Source organism: Pristiophorus japonicus, chromosome 22, assembly GCF_044704955.1.
Source record: "Pristiophorus japonicus isolate sPriJap1 chromosome 22, sPriJap1.hap1, whole genome shotgun sequence".
NCBI lineage: Eukaryota > Metazoa > Chordata > Chondrichthyes > Pristiophoridae > Pristiophorus > Pristiophorus japonicus.
Window position 1 is genome coordinate 57,981,724 of NC_091998.1, and position 22,039 is coordinate 58,003,762.

General features: G+C 45.9%; 1 protein-coding gene across 1 annotated transcript; it reads right to left on the reverse strand.

Annotated features, from left to right (window-relative positions):
• Positions 1-540: 540 nt before the first annotated feature.
• LOC139235057 (E3 ubiquitin-protein ligase RNF181-like) lies at positions 541-21,887 on the reverse strand. Its single transcript, XM_070866181.1, has 5 exons — positions 21,754-21,887; positions 16,729-16,862; positions 9,808-9,923; positions 8,473-8,547; positions 541-5,321 (listed from the first exon to the last, which is right to left on the reverse strand). Exons 1-5 carry the CDS (start codon positions 21,837-21,839, stop codon positions 5,262-5,264), a joined length of 471 nt encoding a protein of 156 aa, XP_070722282.1. The 5' UTR covers positions 21,840-21,887; the 3' UTR covers positions 541-5,261.
• Positions 21,888-22,039: the final 152 nt, after the last annotated feature.

The window sequence follows — 22,039 nt, forward strand, 5'->3', positions numbered from 1 at the left end:
TCTCAGACTGGAGACTGCAAATGTTACAATACTGACACAGCTTGCAAAATAACTTCAAGGTCTTATTATATCATACCACTAACCTGAAACATTAACAGAAGAAGAATAATGGATCTTTGTGTAAAAACAGACCATACTGAGGTCGGCTTATGAGTTGACAAAGGGAAAGAGGGATCAAAGGGGATAGGCTGAACTAGGATGTCACTCTAATTGTATCTTGTTATCTTTTACCGAAAATGTATAACCGTCGTGCCTTTACAATGTAACGTCACTTTGTCCGTAGGAAGTGGGTGCGATCTATCAAGAAAGCATTCCTTCTGTCTGATAAAGTCCTGGCCGGTGCTTTGAAATAAAAGCTTGCTTTGTTATAAGCAATAACGGTGTTCGACTCAGTGAATTCGCTGAACCAGATTGAGGGAAAAGAATCCACATTTAACATTCTCAGTGCGGTTGATGTGATGATGCTGATTTAGAAGTACTGCTGCATTCACCTAATGGTCACAGCTCCAAATGTTGACATAATAAGGCACAACAGTAATCTAAAGATTATAAAACAATTTTATTGCCAGTTAAAACACAAGATATCAGCCTCAATAAAGGGATCGTGTGTATCTGCTCACTGTGTCCCTGGGGAATTGGGCACAACCTCGGCAGACGAATGTAGTTGAGAAATAATGCGGCAAGTGAGGGAGGAATAAGATGTCGTCACTTGAACGTTGTGAGCAGCTAACTGACCTGATCAGCAAAGTGCAATACTGCTGTCTAGTGAAACAACAACACTACTGCATGAAAGAGATCCGCTCCCCAGGACCGGGTGAAAACGTCAAACGGACGAGTGTTTTTAAATAAAGGTTGCTCAATGTTTTTATGCAGAAATTTCCCTCGGGAGATGAAACAGATGCGAACGTGCGAATGTTTCGGGTAGAATAGGGCAAATTATAGAAGCACGCTTGATGTATTGTCTTCGCTTTACACAGCCAGGAGTCTAGTGCTAAAACTGAAGCACAAAGAAACCTCGAAAACTGACCTCGAGGTAAGGGTTTCTTTCCCTGAATAGTGTACATTCAAACTCAATTACGGCCATCCAGACTACTCAATATTCAAATTCCAGTCAAGTTCATCAATAAAAAAAAGTAATCATTGAAACTATAAAGCATTGCTATCTACACGGGGAACAGCAATTTTAAACGAATCGACTGCAGACTGCGTCTTTTCTAAGCAATTCTTCTTCCCCTCCCGAAGGCTGATGTGCAGTTCCATGGTCACCAGTTACCCTCGGGTAAGTCACCCAACTGGCCATTATTGATGTATGAGCTTTCACAATATCAAGGAACATTACTAGCAAGGCTAAAAGTTAGCTTGAGTTAGTTCTATCAGCAAACCTGAAAAACTAGTGTTTTTACACACACATCCTTCCTTAGTCCTGGTCTAATCTGGTTTCCTCAGCACTTTCCAAATTGTTATTAAGTGAATGGTCTTTAAGAACATAAGAAATAGGAGCAGGAGTTGGCCATTTTGTCCCTCGAGCCTGCTCCACCATTCAATAAGATCATGGCTGATCTGATCTTGGCCTCAACTCCATTTCCCTGCCCATTTCCCCTAACCATTGACTCCCTTATCTTTCAAAAATCTGTCTATCTCCACCTTAAATATATTCAATGACTCAGCTTCCACAACTCTCTGGGGTAGAGAATTCCACAGATTTACAACCCTCAGAGAAGAAATTCCTAATTTCTGTTTTAAATGGGCAATCCCTTATTCTGAAACTATGCCCCTAGTTCTAGATTCCCCCTCAGAATCTTTATCTTTATCCAGAATCATGTATTTACAGCCAGTACAGGTTACATACAGCCCCACTCTGCGAGCTGCTGCAGGGTCATTAGCTTATTGAAACAGAAGCAGAGCTTAAAAAGAACTGAACACAAAAATCCTGGTTAACATTTTATTTGCAGGTTAAAGTGTTTTGTAATATTCTGCATCCTACAACAAAACCTCTGCATCAATGGAAATCACAGCTTTCATGTTTTGGTCCTCCCGCTCACTCATTTTCTTCCCATCTCTGCTGCTGGTGCTGGGTCCCCAGGCCGTGAGCATGTTCCGCTGCCTTGCCCAAAGGCTCATTCTTCCTACTCCAGCCTCAACGGTGTCAGCAGGATATTCCACATGGACATCATAGCCCAAACCATTCCCATCCTTATCTGAAATCTGCGCCTCTGCACCTTCCAGCAGCGGAAATCCCAGTTGATTTCTTGGCCTGGAGTCTGAAGCATAATTGTAGCATCCCTAACGCTACCCCCATCAGAACTCAGGTAACAAAGGAGGTGTGTGGGTGTAAACACAATTGTAAACAGTGTGGAAAAGATAAGTCAAGAAAATGAAATGACATGGAGAGGAGGCCAAGGGGTCCTGCCTTTAAACTAGCAAAAGGAAAGTTTAAGACTGCTAGTAGGAAGTTGTTCTTCCCACAGAGTGATTAACACGTGGAATGGACTCCGAGATAGAGTAGCAGAGGATAGAGAAGACCCTGTAATCAAACAACTGGATGGAGAAATAGGGGAATGTTCAGAGCCTGATGCCTTGCATCCTAGAGTTTTAAGAGAAGTGGCTGCATAGATAGTGGATGCGCTGGTTGTAATCTACCAAAATTCCCTGGATTCTGGGGCGGTCCCAGCAGATTGGAAAACCGTAAATGTAACACCCCTATTTAAAAAAGGAGGCAGACAAAAAGCAAGGAACTATCGACCAGTTAGCCTAACATCTGTCGTTGGGAAAATGCTGGAGTCTATTATTAAGGAAACAGTAGCGGGACATTGGGAACATGATTCAATCAAGCAGAGTCAACATGGTTTTATGAAAGGGAAATCATGTTTGACAAATTTGCTGGATAAGGGTGAACCCAGTGCATGTGGTGTATTTGGATTTGGATAGCATTTGATATGGTGCCACATAAAAGGTTACTGCACAAGGTAAAAGCTCACAGGGTTGGGGGATAATATATTAAGCATGGATAGAGGATAGGCTAACTAACAGAAACCAGAGAGTCAGGATAAATGGGTCATTTTCCGGTTGGCAAACAGTGACTAGTGGGTGCCGCAAGGATTGGTGCTGGGTCCTCAACTATTTACAATCTATATTAATGACTTGGATGAAGGGACCGAGTGAAAAGTAGCCAAGTTTGCTGATGATACAAAGATGTGTGGGAAAGCAAATTGTGAGGAAGTCACAAAAAATCTGCAAAGGGATATAGACAAGCTAAGTGAGTGAGCAAAAATTTGGCAGATGGAGTATAATGTGGGAAAATGTGAGGTTATCCACTTTGGCAGAAGTAATAGAAAAGCAAATTATAATTTAAATGGAGAAAAACTGCAAAGTGCTGCAGTACAGAGAGACCTGGGGTTCCTTGTGCATGAAACACAAAACTTTAGTACGCAGGTACAGCAAGTAATCAGGAAGGCAAATGGAATGTTGGCCTTTATTGCAAGGGGGAGAGAGTATAAAAGCAAAAGTCCTGCTATAACTGTACAGGGTATTGGTGAGGCCACACCTGGAGTACTGCGTAGTTTTGGTCTACATATTTAAGGAAGGATATACTTGCATTGGAGGCTGTTCAGAGAAGGTTCACTAGGTTGATTCCAGAGATGAGGGAGTTGACTTATGAGGATAGGTTGAGTAGGTTGGGCCTATACTCATTGGAGTTCAGAAGAATGAGAGGTGATCTTATTGAAACTTATAATAATGAGGGGGCTAGACAAGGCAAATGCAGAGAGAATATTTCCACTCATAGGGGAAACTAGTCTTAGAATAAGGGGCCACCCATTTAAAACTGAGATGAGGAGAAATTTCTTCTGAGAGTTGTAAATCTATGGAATTCTCTGCCCCAGAGAACTGTGGAGGCTGGGTCATTGAATATATTTAAGGCAGAGATAGACAGATATTTGAGCGATAAGGGAGTAAAGGGATATGGGGAGCAAAGAGATATGGGGAGCAGGCAGGGAAGTGGAGCTGAGTCAATGATCAGATCAGCTATGATCTTATTGAATGGCGGAGCAGGCTCTAGGTAGATGAGTCAAGCACGGCCAAATGACCGTCCTTGTGATCTTGTAAACTCAGCACCTAATCTTTGTTTTTGTACACAGATCCTTGCCTTATGCTCTTAAAGGAATACTCTAGGACACAGATCCAGCACGTTTCGCTGTGTACCGCCCTGATCTGTGCCGCTGTAGGGGCAAGTACTGGCTTCTCGGAACAATAAAAGTTATTCTTTTGCTTACAAAACCCATCAAACTTCAAAGCTCAGTGAAAGGGTTTTATAAAATAACAAAGCAGAATTTCAGTGCAAATATTTAAAACTGCGTAAATATTCTTATTCTGAGTCACATTAAAGTCGCTCAGAGATTTACAAATGCCGGATAGATCTTTGCACAGATAAACAGTGATTTTTTTTTTAAGTGATCATTGTAAAGATAGAAATGTTATGAAACAAATACCGAAGGCTTTTGATTTGCATGTTTAAAGATGCAATGTCTTTGTGATTTTTGCCTTAGTGTTATCAGTGGGCTTATTTAGTACTATTGCGCAATTATAAATTTTTGTCTTGTGCTTGTGAAGTATCTTGGGATTATCTATGTTAATAGCTCTATATAAATACAGTTGTTGTTGGTGGTGCTGTAACAGTTGATTAATCTGCTGACAATCACACACTGTACACTCTCCCTCTAAAACATCCACTTCAACAGGAGACCAGCAGAAACGTACCCAGCAAGTCAGTACCTTCAGCAAAGGGGAAAGCCGTCAAATAACCAGTGATAATAAACTGGACAGTAGATCGATGTCTATGGTTTCAATACAACAGACTTTCATCCTGCACAGCAATACATATTGGCCTCATTATGTCACAAAAGTGCAACATTGCAATATGTTCAGGCCCTCTATATCTGCGAGTATTTCTTTTAGTGCAGAAAGGAGATTTTCATCATACAAAAGCATTCAATATTTCACACACTTTGTCTTACAAATGTATATTGTTCTCTGTAACCTTTTAAAAAAAAAAGCTAAAATGAAATTCAGTTGATAAAGAAGTGGCACTGGGTGATGTGCTGTCACTACGGGGCCAGCCAATCGCAGTAAGGATACCAAGGGCAGTAGCAGTATTTCTGCACAAATGTGGGGAACAAAGGGCAGTGATAGGACTTCCCAAAGCTGCTGCACTGCAGCTGCTCTTGACCCTCAATATGAACGGGAAGTGAGGAAAGTGCTGGTGGTCACGTGTACATGGCTCCATGCAGATATTCCAGGCGCTGCTCCTTCTGTTTCCGTCTCTCCTGCAGGAATAAAACAAAAGTCAGAACTTTCACAGCTCCACATCAGTCTCTCAACAAGCTACTTTAACAATCTCTCTACACCTGGATGCTGGTGACTGGCCCTGGATCCACAGCTTCCCTGCCTCCCTTGGTGCTGCCGGTCTTTGTTTCCATGGCTGCAGTGGGTGGTCAGTCTGGGACCTGACATCTCCTGGTCAGTTGTCTTTTCACCGGGAGGCTGATCTGCTCCTCGTCCGTTTATTTCATGCGCTGCCTGCCCTGCGATCACAACGGGATTCATTCCAGCCCACTCTCTTCTAGCCTTGGCCCAATCGTTTTTTGCTTTTGTTGTACAGCCTCAACTTACTTAACAGTCGGTCACTCAGGATTGTTCTGTGTTTCTGCCTTTTCCGTTGGTGACAACTTTAATTTGTTCTACTTAAGTTAACGCTCTTCAGCCTTGAACAGGTAAACCTCAGAGAGGACCTTGCAGCAGTATAGAAGGTTACCCTCAGAGGGGACCTTGCAGCAGTACAGAAGGTTACCCTCAGAGGACCTTGCAGCAGTATAGAAGGTTACCCTCAGAGGGGACCTTGCAGCAGTATATGGGATAGCCGAGAAGGTAAACCCACAGCAAGACAAAACGTCACATGCTCAGCCTATCCGGGGCAACTTCAGGAGACACGTGACGGTAGTTTTAAGTTGATCAACAGCTGGAGTAGGTTGCCAGCAAGTGCAGTTGAGGCCAGGACAGTGAACTCATTTAACAGACAGATTCTGTCATGGGAAGATGGCAGGGCTGGCATTCTGGGAAGGCGAGATCAAATAGGCCAATGGGTCTTCTTTATCCAAGCCTATCTTGTTTTTTTTTTATTGGTCTACTGCGGACAGAGCGAGGTCTTCCCACAGCTCGCAGGCTCACACAGCTCTTGCTTCAAGTGTGAAAAAGTGCTGCCACCAAACGCCTCCACAATAAACAGCCAGTACCAATGATGCAAGCACCAGATGACATGGTCTCTCCTACCGGAGGCCCACCTCTCCATCTAATACCCCATCCTGCCCCCCAACTGGTGAACAGTGAGGCATGAACCACCTGGATACACCCAGGAACTATGCACCATTCCCTCAGTGCCAGCGAGTCCCAGCCCAGCTTGCCTGCGCGATGTACTCAGCAACAACCTCAGCGCTGCCAATGCACACCAATAACCAAATGGAGAGAGCTGTGCAATATTCTCAGCGTTTGTATCTAGAAGGTGCCATGATCAAGAACGTGTGTCAACTTTATTCAAGTTAGTACAGGGTTGATATCCAAACACAGAATTGTGTTCAGTTGTTGCTTACTCAGATACAGGTTAAAATATTATTGGGCTTTTATCATTTATCATATGAAAGGGTACCATGAAATAAAACTAACCATCTGTTAATATTGTTAATAATAATATAACGATATTACTTTCCATGTCAATGGACGATTAGCACATAATCGAGGCAGCGAGTTCTTTGCCCATTAGAGCAAGAGGTTCATTCGAAACACCTGTGAACTCATCCTTTTTTTTTGGCATAGAAGCAAGTCATCCTCGTTTCGAGGGACTGCCTATGATGATGATGAAGCAGCACATTGTTTTCCTCATCCCATTCCCCCCCTCCCTGCTGACTCTTGCTGGGATTGGGGCTGCTCGAATGCCAGGTGCCGTCCAGTACTTCGCTCAACTGGCCATTCTTCATGTCCAAGTCTACATAGAGTGTCAACAGGATATTCAATTGCATAAGCACTACTTCCAAGCCCAATCGTGGACAGACAGGTACATGCCTCCCGCAAAAATGGCTGGATAGCTAGAGCGAGAACAAGGGTTCAGCAATTCATCTATCCCTAACAAGAGGTGCTGAGGCCACATGTAGCACCCACACGGAGATCTGCCAACTCTACATGGGGCAGCAATCAAACCTGCCATTTTCTAAACTGAAAAACTCAGTAGCACACCATGTGGTACATTTATCCACGGAATCATCAGGGGCTTTAATCATAGAATCATAAAAATTTACAGCACAGTAGGAGGCCATTTTGGCCCATCGTGTCCGCATCGGCCAACAAGAGGCCATCCAGCCTAATCTCACTTTCCAGCTCTGGGTCCTTAGCCCTGCAGGTTATGGCACTTCAAGTGCACATCCAAGTACTTTTTAAATGTGGTGAGGATTTCTGCCTCTACCACCCTTTCAGGCAGTGAGTTCCAGACCCCCACCACCCTCTGGGTGAAGAAATTTCCCCTCAAAATTACTTTAAATTTGTGCCCCCTGGTTGTTGACCCCTCTGCTTAGGAAAATAGGCCCTTTCTATCCACTATATCCAGGCCCCTCATAATTTTATACACCTCAATGAGGTCTCCCCTCAGCCTCCTCTGTTCCAAGGAAAACAAACCTACCCTATCCAATCTGTCCTCATAGTTAAGATTCTCCACTCCTGGCAACATCCTCGTAAATCTCCTCAGTACCCTCTCCAGTGCAATCACATCTTTCCTGCAATGTGTTAACCAGAACTGCACGCAGTACTCTAGCTGTGGCCCTAACTAGTGTTTTATACAGTTCAAGGATAACCCCATGCTCTTGTATTCTACGCCTTGACTAATAAAGGCAAGTATTCCGTATGCCTTCTTCACCACCTTATCTACCTGGCCTGCTACCTTCAGGAATCTGTGGACATGCACTCCAGGTCCCTTTAATCCTCTACACTTCTCAGTGTCCTACCATTTAACGTGTATTCCCTTTCCTTATTAGCCCTCCCCAAATACATTACCTCACACTTCTCCGGATTGAATTCCATTTGCCACTGTTCTGCCCACCTGACCGGTTGATTGATATCTTCCTGCAGATTCCTAATGGTTTCTAATAAGGCAGTTCAAATTCTTCCATGTCTTTCTCTGCAAAATGGAATGCTACAAAGTAGTTCTAACGGATACATAGCCACCTAGTTTTGTCTACGTGGATTTACAAGCACAGGAACTGGTCCCAGATACAGTTCTATGAATTTATCATCAGAAAGAAACGTTTTACCACAACTGAGCTCCTTACTGCACCAGGACATCCTCACCACAGTACATGCGATAAAATGCTTACCCATAGTAAACACAGGTCAGTAAAGCTCTGACATTGCTGAGTTATGGTGGAATTGTCTTACCTTGTCTTGTTTATACTCCTCGTACTCTTCATTGTCAGTGGGCAACTCCAGTCTGCACAATGGGCAGGAATTAGTCTGTGAGAAAATAAAAGTTCCATTCAGCAATGCACGGACAGGGAGCTGGTACAGTAAATGGCTGCAGCAATGTGTTGTGCCAAAGAGTAGTGGCAGAAATGCTCCAGGCCACCAACTTCCCAATCTCACCCACACTGTTAGGGGAGGAACTCAGTGAAAGCCTGGGGTCGCCTCATAAATAGTGGGAGAAATAAAAAACAGAATCAGGTCTGCTCCTTGCCCTGACAATCAGGGGATGGCAGGAAACAGAAGATAAAATGATAGGTAAAGAAATAAAAAGAAAAATTGAATGCTGGAAATACACAATAGGCCCATTAGGATCTGAAAGGGAACATAGTAACATTAGGATTAGGAACAGGAGGTGGCCATTCGGCCCCTCGAGCCTGCTCCGCCATTCAATGAGATCATGGCTGATCTTTTACCACAACTCCTCTTGCCTGCCCCATATCCCTCGATTCCCTTAATATTCAAAAACCTATTGACCTCTGTCTTGAATATACTCAACGACTGAGCATCCACAGCCCTCTGGGGCAGAGAATTCCAAGAATTCACCACCCTCCAAGTGAAGTTTCTCCTCATCTCAGTCCTAAATGGCCGACCCCTTGTTCTGAGACTGTGACCCCAGGATTGAAAAGACAGATTCATGTTTCAGATGGGGTCCATTGTTAGAGCTCGAGTCCCAGCTCTGATGAATGGTCTCCACCCAAAACGTTAACCTGGCCACAAGTGTGAATTGAGCAATGACAGGGGTGAGATATAGCCAATGTTGTGAAGGTGGAAATGGGCAGGATAGGGATTTGAAGCTCAACTCAGGATTTAACAGGACACTGAGGTTACGCACCATCTGCTTTAGCCAAAGTGAAAAGGCCCACAGGAGATGGAGTTTTTAAGCAGAAGCTGAATATGATCTTGGTCCTTCCGATGTTCACTGGAGAAAGTTGTGGCTCATCCACGACTTGATGGCGGATAAGTTTGAGAACAAACAGTGGCCATTGAGTCAGTGTGGAAGGAGGGATACAGCTTGGTGTCAGCAGCACTCGTGTGCAAACTGACCCCATGTCTGCAGAAACACGTGAGCAGCAACTGGTAAACAAGGCAAGGAAAGGCGAGAGATAGAACCTGGTCATACGCTGGAGGTCAGAGATCTGCTGGCCACTCCAGTAAGACTCAGTGCCCTTGGAAAGGAAAATTAGAGAGATAAAAAAAATAAAATGGTGAATGCAAATCAAAAGTCTGAAGTTATGAGACACACACACCCACCTTTCCCAACCAGGGCACAATACAGCCGGAATGGAAGTAATGTTCACATGGCATTTTCTTCACCTTCTCCTCTTCCTCAAATTCCAGTAAGCAGACCGGACACTTAAGGCCTCTGTCTGAATGAAAAGCAAACCATCTTCACTATAACAAGACACAGAATATTTTTGTGACACGGTGCACAGCCTTATGACCAATGTTTCCTTGAAGCTGCCCGCATGCGGCCTGTGCATCAATCCGCAAGGGACCGTGCAGGCTGCTCACAAGCTTTTCCATTGTGAAATACCAGGCATGCGCAGAAATTTAAAGGGACCGCACAGTGAAATAAACAAGCCGCGTAGAACAAAGAGGGAACATTGCTCATGACACTTTTCTACCAGCCATGTGATTCACCTAAATAAATACTCAGCAAGTCAGGCAGCATCTGTGGTGAGAGAAACAGAGTTAACATTTGAGGTTGATGACCTTTCATCAGAATTGATTTTTTTTTAAAAATCGTTCACGGGATGTGGGTGTCGCTGGCAAGGCCAGCATTTATTGCCCATCCCTAATCGCCCCTTGAGAAGGTGGTGGTGAGCTGCCTTCTTGAACCACAGCAGTCCGTGTGGTGAAGGTGCTCCCACAGAGCTGTTAGGGAGGGAGTTCCAGGATTTGACCCAGCAACGATGAAGGAACGGCTGATATATTTCCAAGTCAGGATGGTGTATGACTTGTTGGGAACATGGAGGTGATGGTGTTCCCATGCGCCTGCTGCCCTTGTCCTTCCAGGTGGTAAAGGCCACGTGTTTGGGAGTTGCTGCTGAAGAAGCCTTGGGAGAGTTGCTGCAGTGCATCTTGTAGATGGTGCACACTGCAGCCACGGTGCGCCGGTGGTGGAGGGAGTGAATGTTGAAGGTGGTGGATTGGGTGCCAATCAAGTGGGCTGCTTTGTCCTGGATGGTATCGAGCTTCGAGTGTTGTTGGAGCTACACTCATCCAGGCAAGTGGAGAGTATTTCATCACACTCCTGACTTGTGCCTTGTAGATGGTGGGAATGCTTTGGGGAGTCAGGAGGTGAGACACTTACCGCAGAATACTCAGCCTCTGACCTGTTCTTGTTGTCACAGTATTTATGTGGCTGGTCCAGTTAAGTTTCTGGTCAATGGTGACCCCCAGGATGTCGATGGTGGGGGATTCAGTGATGGTAACGCCATTGAACGTCATGGGGAGGTGGTTAGACTCTCGCTTGTTGGAGATGGTCATTGCCTGGCATTTATGTGGTGCAAATGTTACTTGCCACTTATGAGTCCAAGCCTGAATGTTGTCTAGGTCTTGCTGCATGTGGACATGGACTACTTCATTATCTAGGAGTTGCAAATGGCACTGAATACTGTGCAGTCATTAGTGAACATCCCCACTTCTGACCTTATGTTGGAGAGGTTATTGAAGAAGCAGCTGAAGATGGTTGGGCCAAGCACATTGCCCTGAGGAATTTCTGCAGAAATTCACCTACACTTTCTCAAGTCACAAAGGCTTGTTACATCATTCTCACAGGGCATTTATATTACAACATGTGTCAAATCTGACACGAAATTGCTGAATTTACACATCTACCATATAACTACAGCAAACGAGTCATTTTAATAAATGGAACTAACCTCAAGATCAATCACGTATAAATGCAACCAGTGCAGGGTGGATGTAACAGGCCCAGGCTGTCCGACAACTAACTGGGAAATTCTTTAAAGTTTAGTTTTAAACTGTTCAATGTCAACAAACAGTGAACCAACCAGAGTGCGATGCGAAACCAGCAGTACAACTCAATGCTGCCATTTCCACCACTCTAAAGCAGGTACTGATGTCAAACAGGTTCCTCTAGTATAACAGCACAGTAAAGATCAAAGGGTCCTGCGAATACAGGTAAGTCGCCAGAATTAGCAACTTGTTCAAATTAAAAAATTATAGATCTTCACTAAAACAAAAATTTTTAGAGATCACGCTAAGACAAGACGACCCAAATAATGAACCCACCAGCTACACTGGGGTAAAGTGGTTCCCAGCTCTGGTCCACAATGGGGTAAGGTGCTTCCCAGCTAGGGTCCACACTGGGGTAAGGTGGTTCCCAGCTAGGGTCCACACCGGGGTAAGGTGGTTCCCAGCTAGGGTCCACAACGGGATAAGGTGGTTCCCAGCTCTGGTCCACACTGGGGTAAGGTGGATCCCAGCTCTGGTCCACACTGGGGTAAGGTGGATCCCAGTTAGGGTCCACACTGGGGTAAGGTGGTTAGGTCATGGCAGGAGAGCTCGGACACGTGTTATGCTCCTCCTGTGCTATGTGAGAAGTCAGGGATGCTTCCAGAGTCCCTGACGACTACATGTGCAGGAAGTGTATCCAGCTGCAGCACCTGACAGACCGCATTGCGGCACTGGAGCTGCGGGTGGATTTACTCTGGAGCATCCGCGATGCTGAGGATGTCGTGAATAGCACGTTTAGTGAGTTGGCCACACCGCAGGTAAAGGGTACACAGCCAGATAGGGGATGGGTGACCAACAGGAAGAGCTGTGGAAGGAAGGTAGTGCAGGGGTCCCCTGCGGTCATCCCCCTGCAAAACAGATACACCGCTTTGGGTACTGTTGAGCGGGATGACTCATCAAGGAAGAGCAGCAGCAGCCAAGTTCATGGCACTGTGGGTGGCTCTGCTGCACAGGAGGGCAGGAAAAAGAGTGGGAGAGCTATAGTGGTAGGGGATTCTATTGTAAGGGGAATAGACGGATGTTTCTGCGGCCGCAATCGAGACTCCAGGATGGTATGTTGCCTCCCTGGTGCAAGGGTCAAGGATGTCTTGGAGCAGCTGCAGGACATTTTGAAGGGAGAGGGTGAACAGCCAGTTGTTGTGATGTATATAGGTACCATCGAGATAGGTAAAACAAATGGGATGATGTCCTACAAGACGAAATTAAGCAGCTAGGAGCTAAATTAAAAAGTAGGACCTCAAGAGTAGTAATTTCAGGATTGCTACCAGTGCTACGTGCTAGTCAGAGTAGGAATAGCAGGATAGCTCAGATGAATACGTGGCTTGAGGAGTGAAGCAGAAGGGAGGGATTCAAATTCCTGGGACATTGGAACCGGTTATGGGGGAGGTGGGACCAGTACAAATCGGATGGTCTGCACCTTGGCAGGACCGGAACCAATGTCCATGGGGGAGTGTTTGCTAGTGCTGTTGGGGAAAGGTAAAACTAATATGGTAGGAGGATGGGAACCTATGCAGGGAGACAGAGGGAAGTAGAATGGGAGCAGAAGCAAAAGATAGAAAGAAGAAAAGTAAAAGTGGAGGGCAGAGAAACCCAAGGCAAAAAGCAAAAAGGGCCACATTACAGCAAAATTCTAAAGGGCAAAGTGTGTTAAAAAGACAAGCCTGAAGGCTCTGTGCCTCAATGCGAGGAATATTCGTAATAAGGTGGACAAATTAACTGCGTAGATAACAGTTAACGGATATGATGTAATTGGCATCACGGAGACATGGCTCCAGGGTGACCAAGGCTGGGAACTCAACATCCAGGGGTATTCAACATTCAGGAAGGATAGACAGAAAGGAAAAGGGGGTGAGCTGGCATTGCTGGTTAAAGAGGAAATTAACACAATAGTAAGGAAGGACATTAGCTTGGATGATGTGGAATCGGTATGGGTGGAGCTATGGAATACCAAAGGGCAGAAAACGCTAGTGGGAGTTGTGTACAGACCACCAAACAGTAGTAGTGAGGTTGGGGACAGCATCAAACAAGAAATTAGGGATGCATGCAATAAAGGTTCAACAGTTATCATGGGCGACTTTAATCTACATATTGATTGGGCTAACTAAACTGGTAGCAATGCGGTGGAGGAGGATTTCCTGGGGTGTATTAGGGATGGTTTTCTAGACCAATATGTCGAGGAACCAACTAGATGGCTGGGTGATGTGTAATGAGAAAGGACTAATTAGCAATCTTGTTGTGCGAGGCCCCTTGGGGAAGAGTAACCATAATATGGTAGAATTCTTTATTAAGATGGAGAGTGACAGTTAATTCAGAGACTAGGGTCCTGAACTTAAGGAAAGGTAACTTCGATGGTATGAGACGGGGATTGGCTAGAATAGACTGGCGAGTGATACTTAAAGGGTTGACGATGGATAGGCAATGGCAAACATTTAAAGATCACATGGATGAACTTCAACAATTGTACATCCCTGTCTGGAGTAAAAATAAAACAGGGAAGGTGGCTCAACCATGGCTAACAAGGGAAATTAAGGATAGTGTTAAATCCAAGGAAGAGGCATATAAACTGGCTAGAAAATGCAGCAAACCTGAGGACTGGGAGAAATTTAGAATTCAGCAGAGACGGACACAGGGTTTAATTAGGAGGGGGAAAATAGAGTATGAGAGGAATTTCCTAATTAAAACTGGGAAAATAAAAACTGACTGCAAAAGCTTCTATAGCTATGTGAAGAGAAAAAGATTAGTGAAGACAAATGTAGGTCCCTTGCAGTCAGATTCAGGTGAATTTATAATGGGGAACAAAGAAATGGCGGACCAGTTAAACAAATACTTTGGTTTCATCTTCACGAAGGAAGACACAAATAACCTTCTGGAAATACTAGGGGACCGAGGGTCTAGTGAGAAGGAGGAACAGAAGGAAATCCTTATTAGGCGGGAAATTGTGTTAGGGAAATTGATGGGATTGAAGGCCGATAAATCCCCGGGGCCTGATTGTCTGCATCCCAGAGTACTTAAGGAAGTAGCCCTAGAAATAGTGGATGCATTGGTGATCATTTTCCAACAGTCTATCGACTCTGGATCAGTTCCTATGGACTGGACGGTAGCTAATGTAACACCACTTTTTAAGAAAGGAGGGAAGAGAGAAAATGGGTAATTATAGACCGGTTAGCCTGACATCAGTAGTGGGGAAAATGTTGGAATCAATTATTAAAGATGAAATAGCAGCGCCTTTGGAAAGCAGTGACAGGATCGGTCCAAGTCAGCATAGATTTATGAAAGGGAAATCCTGCTTGACAAATCTTCTAGAATTTTTTGAGGATGTAGTGTGTACAAGGGATAACCAGTGGATGTGGTGTATTTGGACTTTCAAAAGGCTTTTGACAAGGTCCCACACAAGAGATTGGTGTGCAAATCAAAGCACATGGTTTTGGGGGTAATGTACTGACGTGGATAGAGAACTGGTTGGCAGACAAGAAGCAGAGAGTCAGGATAAACGGGTCCTTTTCAGTATGGCAGGCAGTGACTAGTGGGGTGCCGTAGGGCTCAGTGCTGGGACCCCAGCTATTTATAATATACATTAATGATTTAGATAAAGGAATTGAGTGTAATATCTCCAAGTTTGCAGATGACACTAAGCTGGGTGGCGGTGTGAGCTGTGAGGAGGGCGCTAAGAGGCTGCAGGGTGACTTGGACAGGTTCGATGAGTGGGCAAATGCATGGCAGATAAATGTGAGATTATCCACTTTGGTGGCAAAAACACGAAGGCAGAATATTATTTGAATGGCGGAAGATTAGGAAAAAGGGAGGTGCAACGATACCTGGGTGTCATAGTTCATCAGTCATTGAAAGTTGGCATGCAGGTACAGCAGGCGGTGAAGGTGGCAAATGGTATGTTAGTATTCATAGCTAGGGGATTTGAGTATAGGAGCAGGGAGGTCTTACTGTAGTTGTACAGGGCCTTAGGTGAGGCCTCACCTGGAATATTGTGTTCAGTTTTGGTCTCCTAATCTGAGGAAGGACGTTCTTGTTATTGAGGGAGTGCAGCGAAGATTTACCAGATTGATTCCTGGGATGGCTGGACTGACATGAGGAGAGACTGGATCGACTGGGCCTGTATTCACTGGAGTTTAGAAGGATGAGAGGGGATCTCATAGAAACATATAAAATTCTGACAGGATTGAACAGGTTAGATGCAGGAAGAATGTTCTCGATGTTGGGAAGTCCAGAATCAGGGGACATTGTCCTAAATGGTTTACCCCGTATCCTTAGACTGAGATGAGGAGAAACTTCTTCACTCAGAGAGTTGTTAACCTGTGGAATTCCCTACCGCAGAGAGTTGTTGATGCCAGTTCATTGGATATATTCAAGAGGGAGTTAGATATGGCTCTTACGGCTAAAGGGATCAAGGGGTATGGAGAGAAAGCAGGAAAGGGGTACTGAGGTGAATGATCAGCCATGATCTTATTGAATGGCGGTGCAGGCTCGAAGGGCCGAATGGCCTATGCCTGCACCTATTTTCTATGTTTCTATGTTTCCCAGCTCTGGTCCACACTGGGATATTGTGGTTCCCAGTTAGGGTCCACACTGGGGTAAGATGGTTCCCAGCTCTCGATTATAAATAGAACTCACATGATTTGTCATCTGTCCATCTCCAAACCTTTTTTTTCCGTGGTTTGCTGCTGCACTGAATGCCCCGTGGAAGTGTCTCCCCCCCCCACTTTTCCCACCAATCTCAATCGACTCCTGTACTTAAGGTGCTGGATCCACAGTTGTGGTGGCTGGTCAGGATCTTAGAACACAGGAACAGCTCCTCCAGTCTGTTCTGCCTTTCATGACTGATCCGTACCGTGAGCCCGGACACAAGCACAATGTTATTTCCATGTCGGGCATAACAGTCACATCAATCCTGCTCTCAACAGGCAGACATGTCCACATACACACGGTTAAGTAGGGATTATAGATTACTGGCCTTGGGGCTACAAGTCAATTGCGGAACCCATACGTCACCCCACCCGAGAAGGCTCGGGCTCGAAGCTGGAACTATCCGATCTGCACGGCTCAGAAATGCACATGGTGTTCATGTAACCAGGCACAGTTCTGTACACGCCACACTGTGACACCAACGCCACTCAATCATTTAACCAGATGGACTGTGCTAATTGCAGCTACCGCTGCCCCTGGGCAAACTCCTACCTGCCTGTGCTGGCGTCACTGAAACAGTCGGGAGATTTTGGACAATCTCCTTCTTAGCAGCAGGTGGCAATCTGTGGTCCCAGTCAGAAAAATCGACTTGCCCGAGGTCCAGATCTATCCCAGCCAGCAGTGACCTATAAACATACAGACACACAACACATTATTCTTGATGTACTTCATTTTTCTATCGTCATCAATGCTGAAACATAAATCTAAATCAGCCCACACACAATGCAAGCAGTAAATAAATCCCTTAGCTTAGCTTACCATTTCACAAATACTTTCCAGTTTTCTGATAGTCTCAGAGTTAAGTGCGTATTGTTCAATCTCGACCCACAGGATAAACATTGGCATAATCATATACGGAATGGAGTGAACTGAATGGATGTTCTTAACTAGCCCGCAGATACTCACTAAAAACTCCCTTAAGAGAAGTGACACTTTGGAGAGAGGTATTGGAAAGCATCCACTGCCCATATAACCGTACCCCAGAAAGAATCAGAACAAAAAAAATTGCAAATGCTGGAAATTAGAAACAACAGAAAATTCTAGAAATACACGGCAGCCCCATCAGTATCTGGAAGATGAACCAGAGGTTCCCCTTTGTGAAATCTGTTTAATGGAGGATAAGTGAGCCCTTCAATGCAACTGAACAAATCATCATCATCACAGTCAGTCCCTCGAAATCGAGGAAAACTTGCTTCCACTCAAAGTGAGTTCTCAGGTGACTGAACAGTCCAATACAGGAATTACAGTCTCTGTCACAGGTAGGACAGAAGATGGTTGAAGGAACGGGTGGGTGGGGAGTCTGGTTTCCCGCACACTTCTTCCGCTGCCTGCGCTTGGTTTCTGCATGCTCTCGGCGATGAGACTCGAAGTGCTCAGCACCTTTCCGGATGTTCTTCCTCGACTTAGGGCAGTCTTTGGCCAGGGATTCCCAGGTGCCGGTGGGGATGTTGCACTTTATCAAGGAAGCTTTGAGGGTGTCCTTGAGGAGGAGAGAGATAACTGGTAGAATGTCCAAAACGGTCTTTTGAAAGGTTGGATTGCATCTCAGTCAGGCAATTAAACAAAATCAATGAAAATAGCTAAGTATGGCAGTGAAATACAAAATGAAAACATGCGATAGACCAAGCAGGCTCAGCAGCATGCAACAGACAGCCTGGGGACACACCCATCTTTTCCACACCGGAGCAATGTTCCACTCCAGCAACAGCAGCCGAGACACTGAGGATAGCTCAAGCCTGTAGTTGCTAAATTGAACATTAAGACCGAACGGCTTCAGGATGCTCAGGAGCAAAGTTTGAGATCCTACTCCTGTAATCTTCCTGGAGCTTGGCTGGAATCGTTTGGGTGTCAGAGGGGGTGTTAAAGTGGGGAGGGAGAAAGGGCAGGAACACACGTTTTCATCCTGCTTTAAAGTCTCCTCAAAACCAAATTGCCAGGAGAAGGACAGCTAAAAACTACGGTGGCAAAAGAATGCATCCTAGAGAGAAAAGTCCTTTGGAAATTAGAAGTGTACTTCATCAGAACATAAGAATGAGGAGCAGTAAGGAGGCCATATGGTCCCTTGAGCCTGCTCCATTATGGAATAAGATCATGGCTGATCTTTGACCTCAACTCCACTTTCCCACCCGATCTCCATATCCCTCGATTCCCCTAGAATGCAAAAGTCTATGTCTCAGCCTTGAATATGCTCAACAACTCAGCATTCGCAGGCCTTTGAGGTAGAGAATTCCAAAGATTCACAACCCTCTGAGGGAAGAAATTCGTCATCACAGTCTTATAAGGCCGATCCCTTAACCTGAGACTGTTTCCCCCCCCCCCCCCCCGCCGCCCCCCTAGTTCTAGACACTCCAGCCAGGAAAAACAACCTCTCAACATCTACCCTGTCAATCTCCCTCAGAATCTTATATGTTGGGATCATGTTGCAGGTGGTACAAATGGTTTGGCCAATGCAGAGAACAGTAGTGTAGATGCAAAGACAAGGGTGGCCCTGGAGTGAATGCGAGCCGCAGCTGATCCCCATTCAGTTTTCACTTTTATCCAGCTTTTCAAAAAAATCTGTCTGGCGTCCTGAAGATGGGCCCTGCCCGAAATATCTTCCTGGCTTTTCGCTTACAGTAACAAAAAAAGCAGAAAATGCTGGAAAGACGCAACAGGTCAGTTAGCATCAGTGGAGAGGACAAGTTTACGCCTCGGTTGTAGATCCTTTAGAAGCGTCAGCACGGAAATGTGAACTTGGTCTCTTCACAGCTGCGGACAGGTTTGCTCTGCACTTCCAGCATTTTCTGATTTCATTCTAGGAAGAGTAAGGAGGAGGAGCATCCCAAGCCACATCACAGGAGCATTATCAAACACAATTTGACACCTAACCCCATAAGGATATTAGGACAGTAACCAAAGGTTTGGTCAAACCTATTTTAAGGAGCATCTTAAAGAGGTAGAGAAGCGGAGATGTGTGGAAGTACAGGCCATAAGGTCACTGGTCTGGGCAAAGTGGAGCCAATTTCCTCCAACACAAAGACCGAGTATGCACTGTCAATTTCAGCAGGAAAGAAGCTAATCACCTCAGACTTACTGGCAACAACTCGGCTAGTTAGGCACGAAAAGGAGGGTATAAAGATAGACAGGTTCGGACAGTCCATAGCGAGGACCTAGGAGCAACACTCGGCAGGAGTAGGCACCAGGGAAGAGACCCATGATGGAACAGTGTTAGGACGGACTGATCATCCTTGGACCTATTGGGTAACTATAAAGTATAAGTGGTGAGTCTCGTACTTCTTCTGTATTAAACGCACATTAACGGTACCGCCATTGTCTAGTGTGTCATTTGATATTTAACTCAAGAACCGTCGCAGGCAACTACGAGTCACACGACTAGCGAAATTGCCATTCGAGGCAACAACATGTTTAGGAAGGGAATTCCAGAGTGAATTCACGACCACCAGACGTCTCAAAGCACTTTACAGCCAATGAAGTACTTTTGGAGTGTAGTCACTGTTGTAATGTGGGAAATGCGGCAGCCAATTTGCTCACAGCCAGCTCCCACAAACAGCAATGTGATAATGATTAGATATTGTTTTAGTAATATTGATTGAGAGATAAATATTAGCCAGGACACTGGCGATAACTCCCCTGCTCTTCTTCGGAATAGAGCCATGTAATCTTTTACATCCACCTGAGGGGGCAGGTTTAATGTTTCATCCGAAAGATCCTCCTCGTAGGACTGCTCCTGGGCACGGCCAAGGGTGCCATCAGCTGGTCCAGGCAGCGGGCGGTCGAGGGGGTCGTTCAACCTGACTGCCTGCCTCTCTTCCGCTCTTGCATCCGGTCCAGGGTGTCCTTGGAGATGGAGCACGCGGTGTCCACCGGTACGCTCGCGGCCTTCCGCGAGAGGTGGGCACCGGAGAGACTGGAGTGCATCATCACGCCCGGCAACCAAATTTTAATTTGATTTTATGTTTTAAAGTTTAATTTGTTTTCATTGCCGGTGCTTTTAGTGTCCCCCTCCCCTTTTATAGGGGGCACTGGAAAAATTTGATTTTAGCGCCCCAAAAAAACCAACAAAAAAAATAAATTAAAAAAAAAAAGGGGCCTTGAAAATGTCTGCTGTGTCACCCAGGTCGGGTGGCATGGTCTTAATGTTTATGTTTTTGCAGGTAAACTCAAAAGAGTTTCATCCGAAAGATCCTCCTCGTAGGACTGCTCCTGGGCACGGCCAAGGGTGCCATCAGCCGGTCCAGGCAGCGGGCGGTCGAGGGGGTCGTTCAACCTGACTGCCTGCCTCTCTTCCGCTCTTACATCCGGTCCAGGGTGTCCTTGGAGATGGAGCACGCGGTGTCCACCGGTACGTTCGCGGCCTTCCGCGAGAGGTGGGCACCGGAGGGACTGGAGTGCATCATCACGCCCGGCAACCAAATTTTAATTTGATTTTACGTTTTTTTAAGTTTAATTTGTTTTAATTGCCGGTGCTTTTAGTGTCCCCCTTCCCTTTTATAGGGGGCACTGGGGAAAATTGTGATTTTAGTGCCCAAAAAAAAACCAAAAAAAGAAAAACACAAAAAAAAACAAAAAAAAAAGGGGGAAAAAAAAAGGGCCTTGTAAATGTCTGGAGTGTCACCCAGGTCGGGTGGCACCGTTGAATGTTTTTTTGTTTTGCAGATGAACTCCAAAAAGAGTTTCATCCGAAAGATGGCATCTCTGGCAATGCAGCACTCCCTCAGTACTGCACTGGAATGTCAGCCTGGATTTAGTGCTCAATAGAGTGTGAACCCACAACCCTCTGACTCAAGAGAGGAGGAGGGGCGGTGGAAGTTGTAGAGCTGGAGGAAATGAGAGAGATAGGGAGGGGTGAGAACTTGGATGGATTTGAAAACAAGAATGAGGATTTTAAAATCAAGACGTTGCCAGACAGGGAGCCAATGTAGGTCAGTGAGCACAGGGGTGATGGGTGGACAGGTCTTGGTGCGAGTTAGGACATGGGCCACCGAATTGGCAATTTGTTTTTCAGGGGCTGTCATTCCAGTGACAGAGGCTGACACTCCCAGTGCAATGCTGAGGGAGCGCCGCATTGTCTTTCGGATGAGACGTTAAACCGAGGCCCCATCTGTTCTCTCAGGTGGATGATCCTATGGCATTATTTCAGAGAGGAGTAGGGGTGTTGTCCCTGGTGTCCTGGGGCCAATATTTATCCCTCAATCAGCTGAACAAAAACACAGATTATCTGGTCATTATCACATTGCTGTGTGTGGGAGCTTGCTGTGCGCAAATTGGCTGCCGCGTACAACAATGACCACACTCCCAAAGTACTTCATTGGCTGTGAAGCGCGTTGGGACGTCCCGAGACTGTGAAAGGCGCTATATAAATGCAAGTCATGCATTGTGTGAGTGAGCAGAGGCCTGCGACCTTCTGAAGCCTCGGGCCGCACACTCACTCACTCACTCCCTCACTCCCGCCGAGCAACTCGCGCCGCGCCGCGCCGCGCCGCCCCTCCGGAGCAGGGTGTTGTGCGGACACTCTACCTGGCCAGCTCCAGCAAGGCGTTCTGCCGGTACTGTTCCTCGGGGTTGCTCGGCTCGCAGTCATGTTCCTCGAAATACGAAGCCATTTTGCTCGAGCCGCCCACAACGACAACCGAACCCAGGAGCGCTGATGGACAGCCCCAACCAACCAATCAGCATTCGCGCGGCCGACCGTCCACCATCGCCAGCCAATGGACGGGGAGAGGAGGCGGGACCTCCTCGCGCCGTCGGGTTTGTGTGACCCGCGAGGCAGCACGTTGCGGTGGGCTGGGCGCCACGGGGACCA